This window comes from Schistocerca serialis, chromosome 7 (assembly GCF_023864345.2).
Source record: "Schistocerca serialis cubense isolate TAMUIC-IGC-003099 chromosome 7, iqSchSeri2.2, whole genome shotgun sequence".
Taxonomy (NCBI): domain Eukaryota; kingdom Metazoa; phylum Arthropoda; class Insecta; order Orthoptera; family Acrididae; genus Schistocerca; species Schistocerca serialis.
In genome coordinates this window covers 515,731,719-515,739,449 of record NC_064644.1, presented here as the reverse complement: position 1 = coordinate 515,739,449, position 7,731 = coordinate 515,731,719, and the positions used below count along the sequence as shown (strand labels likewise).

Here is a 7,731-nt window from a genome sequence, read left to right as displayed (position 1 = left end):
CTCAACCGCGCACGAACGATAGGCCGCCCGCAACTGCTCAAACGAATCTAATGTCAACAGCTGTCACGTCACGCTCATCGGAGGCAATTTGTCGTTATGAATCATTGCATAGTCTTTCTAAAGCCTTTTACACACTTTACTGTTGGCAAACGCTTGTATGAGCACCTTGTTTTGATGTTGTGTATGGCGGATTTCCTTTGCGACTTAAGTTTTATTTTCGTTTTTTTCTTCCTCTTGTTAACGTTTTGTTGCTGCAGTATTATCCTGCAGACGCGTATGCAGTAATATCCTTTGTTGGAGTAATGGTTCTTACCAGTCAGTCACAAAAATTTAACTGAAAACTAAAACAATGAAGCATTCCCGGGATTATAAAAAATTCCCGGGTTTTTCCCGGTTTTCTCCCGGATGAAAAAATTTTCGGGTTTTTCCCGGATCTCCCGGTTGTCCTGGGTCGTATACACCCTGAAGACTTCCAACAGGTACTTTATCTGTGGTACAAAAGTCAAATTCTAAGATATCTATGAAATAGTCATTAAAATGTTACTGATCACCTGTGGATTGGTGACATCAATATTGTTATTAGATATCTGTATGTTGATGTTACCTTATAATTTTGTTTTATTGTCTCTTATTTCATTTACTATTGACCAGCAGGTCTTGGAGATACGATCTGAGTTTTGTATTTATGAGTTAATCTTTTCAGCCGTCAATCTTTTGGCTTGCTTGCGAAACTGGTATTTATATTGTTCATATTTATACCTAAGCTCATTGTTTTTGGTCTCTCTTTGTATCAAATACATTTCTCCCATTTTTTTTCTTTCAGTTCTTTGGAAGAATTATCAAATTCCATGGGTCTTTACTGTCTTGCCTTATTCTTATTAATATTTATCTTTCTGATGGGAATAGTATTATTTAGATGAAAAAATAATTTATCTAGGAAGGCACCCCATTTATTGTTCACTCCTTCAGCTTGAAATACTAAATGCTAAGATTCATGACCAAGACTCTCTCTCAGTTTGGCAATATTGATAATAGATTTCTTTTGTATACATAAATTTTCTTTGGTTTTCTACAAGGATCACCCTTTAGCACTAATAGTTGGCCTAGATGGTCAGAGATGTGACCATTTACAACAGCAGCTGTGGCAATATTTTCACAGTTAGTAATATCATGGTCTATAGAGCTTTACTAGTTGGAGTTTTCTAGAGGATATGTCTCCCAACAGAATGCATGGTCTATAGAGCTTTACTAGTTGGAGTTTTCTAGAGGATATGTCTCCCAACAGAATGGATACAGTCTTTGAAGCGTTTGCTTTCTTGGGGATCTTGTAACGTGCTGACATTAATATCCCCTAATAATATAACATTTATATGTTCCTGCTTCTTATTAATTTACATAATACTGTATCAAGGGAATTAAGAAATAATTCAAAATTTCCATTTGGAGATCTATACAATGCTAAGATAAAGTATAAAACAGACAAGAATTATAACTTAATTGCTACAAGTTCACAGTGCAAAAGAAACAGAGTATCGTGATATGTCACAAATTAAGGTTTCACATATTCAAATTTTTTTCAATATTGTTTATTGGTTGTTTCTGATACATTGAGCAAAGTCACCCGTAGAATGTAAATGTGTTTCCTTTCATGAGTTTTAGTGACATTATGTCTGATGGATAGATACCCTGCTACTATTGAAATGATTGGAAAAAATGAATAATTACGTTACCAACCTGTGCCGTTATTAGTCTGTAATGAATGAAATCCTATAAATTCGAGTAAGTTTGTGTAATTTTATTTGTTCACTGATGATTTTTCACTCGTGATGTAGATTATTTATTTTCGAGATATTTATATTCTTTCAGTGAGAAAAATTTTTAGTAGTCGGCTATTAATCGATTTGTTCGACGTTATACAGCCCGCCAATATCTGCCTCTGTAGAGTCTGACATGTACAAACTTTCAATGAGAATATTGTTTAGTAGTAGGCTAGAACCACATTTGTTCAGTGTTCATTTTACCCGCCAATTACTGCCTCTGATGTCTGCCGAGTGCCATGAATGTTAAATGCTTTGTACTCGCAGTAGAAACACTCGGAGTTGTGGGGAAGTGTTTCGTGCTGTCCCTGTGAAACGGTAGACCATATATGCTATAAACGTGTCCCAGAATGCAGTGTCTTGGACAAGAAAATAATGTAGTTAACTACTGTGCGTCTAGACCATAGACCTACTAAAAATAACGGTCTAGAATTAGCAGCAATATTAATTTAGAATTGTGTGAAATAACTTTCACACACTGCTTAACTTCTTTGCAATTTTAAAACTCTCTGAGGTGGGCGTTCTTGTTTTGTGTTGTGTTTACAATGTGGAATACAGTTGTGTGAGGACTGTAATATGTCTTCCAATGTTACCTTCTTTGAATTAGTACAATTTGTATCAATATATTCCAGGAGCGGAAAAGTGTTAGAACTTTGTCATAGCAGTTATAGTAGTTATTTGTGCTGCTAGCAATTCGATGACATTGCCACATGTCAAAATGGCTCATTTGTCACTTTCGCTGCCGTGTGTCAACTATAGTACAGCATAATACAACGGCCGGGAGCACAATAACACCATGGATCGAATGGGAAAAAAAGATTTAGTGAGCATTGTGGAGAAACAAAAGCAACAGATAGCAAGATATGAGACTAAATTAAGAGGTATGTGACACGAAGGCCTACAGGAGAGATGAAATTATGCTTGAGACAATATTCTGATATTTTATAACGGGAAAACCTCAGACTAAGCAGTGCATAAATAAAACACTTTGTAACACTACTTCTTTTGCAGACCTTGTTATTGCATATAAGGGGCTGTCAAAAGAAAAGGAGGCCCTGGAAGCCAGTCTCAAAGCAATTAGTGGGTCAAAGTCATCAACTCATCCTCCAACTGACGAAAATTCCATACCTGAGAAAGATGATGCCAGTACATCTGGTGCATCAGAGAAGGTAAGATACCTTAACTTTCTTACCAGTGAGAGGTGTCCAGAAAACTGCCCAGGATTTTTTTTATAACTTCATTCAATTTTTCCATGTCGAATACCTGCACTGTGTTTAGAATTTGATATGTATGAGTTAAAACTCCAAGCATCTGTGAAAGTAGAGTGACATGCAATTCTCTGCACTTTATCACCAACCTTCTCTAAGGTGTTGATTCACTAGCTCATTACAAGACGTTATGTAAAATATTAAGATTCAGCCTTGTAAGCAACTGAATTGTGAGAAAAAGATGGTTACATAAGGTAACAAATATAGTATGTAATGTAGTGAAGCAGGAGACTGGTAGAACCACAGATACTAAGCAGATGGCATTAGGAGTGAGACATTGCTAGTAGGTGTGTGCAGTGATCCAAAACTTTTGAACAAGCAGTTAATCACTGTTACGATTAGTAGATACTGACATGGAATATCAGACGAACAATTGCAAATAACTTCATTAATTTGAATATGAACCTCTCCATACCAGGAGAAGTACTGTGTACTATAAAAACTTTAAAATAAAAAATCTAGTGGTTGTGATAAAATATCAGAAAAGTTAATTAAAATGTGTTCATTTGAATTTAGTGCTTATCTGTGTAACCAGACATTTGTTGCTGGAACATTTCCCCACTGGCTGAAACATGAAGTTAAACATCCATATAAGAAAGAGGATTTCACTAAAATGTTAGATGAAGTCTTTGGTAAAAGTCACATAGCAGATCATCCTTGCATTTTGCATTATGTATCTTCAGCATATGTGCATAATATGCACCAAAATACTCATTGGAGACTTGTTCATTCTCTAATATATGTTTAATTTTATTTTTTAGATGTGCATTGATTCACCCACTCCACAAAAAGGGTGACAAGACAGACCCTAATAACTACAGAGGTATCTCATTATTTCTGGTCACCTACAAAATTCTCTCCAAGGTGTTACTCAACAGACTCGAACCACAAGCTGATACAAAGATAAGGGAATACCAAGTAGACTTCAGAAAACGGGGGGTTCTGTATTGAACAATTGCTCCTGAAGGTCAAATGGACAAACAATGCTGTAGTCACATTTATGGACTTTTAAGACGTCCTAGGACTCCATAAACAGGCAGATTCTCTTTGATACATTAGAAGAATATAGAATAGAGAGAAAAACTGGAACACTCATTCAACAGACACGTAGGGACACTAAACCAAAAATAAAATTTATGGGAGAAATCTCAGACCCATTCGAGAGACCCCTGGGGACAGACAAGGTGATAGACTCTCATCATTTTTATTCAACATTGTCTTGGACAAAATTATCAAACAATAGGATGCAAAAGTGAAAGGAATACAGTGAGGAAGAATGTGTGTAAACAAGATGATCATAAAATGCCAGGAATTTGCAAGTGACCTGGCAGTACCCAGCAACAAAATACAAGCAGCACTGGAATATTTGCATGAAATCTCTGTGAAAACAGGTCTACAAATATCATATCATATATAAGCCATAATACATGGACAGAAAGAATGACCACCACCAAGCCATGTACACAATATACTGAAAGATTAACAGAGTGGAAAAATTCAAATATTTTGGGGAATATATACAAAAAGGAGGATCAGACAAGGCATCCAACAGAACAGAGAAACTTCAGAGAGTGTACAAAGTTACATGGATGCACCACAATAAAAGAAATATTTCATGACATGCTAAACTCAGGCACTTCAGTGCAGTTGTACTACCAGAAGCACTCTGTGCTTCAGAAATGACCACAACTGGAACATCAGGCATCACAAGACAGAAAAAAATAGAAGATAAAATCATCAGAAAATTTTTAGAGCAGTTCACATAGATGGTATATGCCTTAAGAACCAACCAAGGAATTATATGAAAACACAGACATGAACAGAAAATGCCAGCTAATATTCCATGGACACATATATGGAATTAACATCAACAGACTCATAAAGAGGATTTTTTGTGTAATAAACAGTTCAATTTAAAAAAAAATGGTGTCAAGAAATAAAGACCTAAAGAAATAAGGAATCAGTATTGAAATAATAAATGAAAGAGAGAAATTATGAACACAAAATTTAAAGTAAAAGAAAGGAATAAAAGAGGCAAAATGTGGACAGAACAAAGGAAAAAAATAACGAAAGAATGAAGAGGTTTTGGGAAGAAAAGGAGGAGGAAACAAATGAATAATCATATAACATTCAAGTTAGTCACTGTCCTGGAGGCAAGAATGTGTAATATGAATAATAGTATATAAAGTAGCATAGGATTAGGTGGCAAGGGGAGGGCAGGAAGTTGGCCATGGCCGTAAATCAGAAGAAACATTCTAACATTCACCTTCGCAACTTGGGAAAACCCAGGATGCTGGGTGGGCTACGAACACTGCTCCTCCTAAATTTCAGTCCAGTGCATTAACACTGCCTTAACTATCTTTTTTTGTTTTAGAAAGTAAATCACAGGTACCTAGTCTGCAGAATATCATGTATAAGATGAAAAATATACTTAGGCATATGAACAGCTGCCAACGCTATATCCATCATAACTTTTCTTCCATCTGATTCACCAGAGAAAACCAAAAACCAATAGTAGAAACATTTTTGTACAAAGAGACACAGAGAATAGGTGGTACATTTGACAACAGATGAAAAAGTACTCAACAGTAAATGAGGATCTAGTATTTATGCAAGCATAACATATTCACTTGTGCTGTAAGTAATCTTCTCAACAAGAAATGTTTTAACTTTGCACTAAAATCTGTTTCTTTACTAGACCTATTTATTTATGTTGGAATTGCATTATAAAGAGTAACACAGAAGTGGTTCACATGTGTTTGACTATGAGTTGAATTATCACTGTTGCAGTCACTATAGTTTGCATGTCTTTAAAGTTCAGCTCTTGTAATCAATACACATTTTTATATGTATGGGGGGGGGGGGGGTGTACTGCAAGCACACACAACTTTTTAAATAGGGGCTTTCAGTTAACCTCTATAGAGCTAAGTGACATGATTCAGACAGCCCTTGTCCGTCACGTAAAAATTCCATTTGTCTGTTAATTTTAAACCGAAAACTGTTCCATAAACTCCAAGGGACTGAAAGTAATAAAAGTAAGCCATTCTATCGCATTGTGCATTTACCTAATAATTTTAGTTTTTGTGATGAAAAATGTATTAAATATGGTAAAATGCATTTAATTATGGCGTGAATGTAAACATTGGGCTATGTTACTGGTCACTCTTTTACTGCTGCCTTTATATAACATTCACATTCAACAAAGTTGTCACCTTTCCATCTGATGTAGACCTTAGGCTATGCTGTAGCTCAGCCTGTCGCCACAACCAAGATTTGGAGGGTGGGGGATGGGAGAGGGGAGGGTCCAATATCACACTAACCATGTGTTATAAAAGCAAATTTTTAAGCATGTGGCTACAAATGATAAATTGTCAAAGTTACAGTTTGAATTTCTTAAAGGTTCCAATAGTGAGAAGGATATTTACAAGCTCTGTTTTATTCTTTACATTTTCTTTGTATACAACAAGAATGTACTTCATTATTAGACAAATTATGGGCTACTGGTATATTCTGTGATTTGTCAGAGGCATTTCAATGTGTAAATCATATCCCTTGAAGTGAACTAGTATACTATGGAGTAGCAGGAAATACTGCAAAATGTTTCAAATTGTACCGGTATCTCTGACAGGAAACGGTCTCAATGGGAAAAAGTCTGTATTGAGCCACCAGCCATTATCCAACTGGGACCTGTTTACATGTGGCGCCCTTGAAGATTCTATCGCAGAGCTTTTAATTTTCGTGTGTGGTAACGATCTTTCATCAATAATATTACCAAATCCCAAGTTTATTTTGTTTGCAGATGGTACAAACATTGCAGTAAATAGTGCATCAAGCATAGTTTGGAGAATATTTGTTAATGAAATTTTTGTAGTCATTATTAAATGGTTCACAGATATTTCTTGGTCACTAAGCTTCAAAAAGACAAACCATATGCAGTTCAGAAAATGCAACAGAGATTTCCCTCCCACACTTGGCCCATGCATACGTGTAAAATTTGATGACAAGCAGTTAGCGGAGGGTGACTGTGTTAAGTTATTGGGTTAACATTCAATTAGGAGAAGCATGCCATAGAACTGCTAAGATACCTAAATGAATCTTTATTTGCAATGCTGATATTGTGAAACATAGGTGATACAAAAGTAAGAAAACTATCATACTTGGTATACATTAAAGTTCAGGGAGAAGAAAGAAAAACTTCAAAGTTTTCTGATAACATTGTAATTCTGTCAGAGACAGCAAAGGACTTAGAAGAGCTGTGGAATTGAATGGACAGTGTCTTGAAAGGAGGATGTAAGAGGACCAACAACAAAAGCAAAACATGGATAATGGAATTAGGTGACGCTGAGGGAATTAGATTCGAAAACAAGATGCTTAAAAGTAGATGAGTTTTGTTATTTGGGCAGCAAAATAACTATTGATGGCCAGAGTAGAGAGTCGCATTGTCAGAGTAGAGTGTCGCATTGCTTCTGCATAATTTTTCATTGATTGTATCAATACCCATTTGTATTGTGATATATTGTGAAATTCCGAACATTCGCGAGTGCCATGGTAAATTAGACTGTCTTTTGAAATTTTAGAGAATGACAGGGCTATCCTCATTCAGAACAATCATTCTCTAATTTCATTGTACAATCACACTATTTTCG

At 35.7% G+C, this 7,731-nt stretch overlaps 1 protein-coding gene across 1 annotated transcript in view; it reads left to right on the top strand.

The window, feature by feature from the left end:
* The first annotated feature begins 2,315 nt into the window (after positions 1-2,315).
* The window catches only part of LOC126412227 (GRIP and coiled-coil domain-containing protein 1), a 108,538-nt gene continuing 103,122 nt past the window's right edge, over positions 2,316-7,731 (top strand). Inside the window, exons 1-2 of the mRNA XM_050081717.1 lie at positions 2,316-2,698; positions 2,829-2,986. Coding sequence (XP_049937674.1) covers positions 2,614-2,698; positions 2,829-2,986 — 243 coding nt within the window. The 5' untranslated portion in view covers positions 2,316-2,613. The remainder of the gene's footprint in view (positions 2,699-2,828; positions 2,987-7,731) is intronic.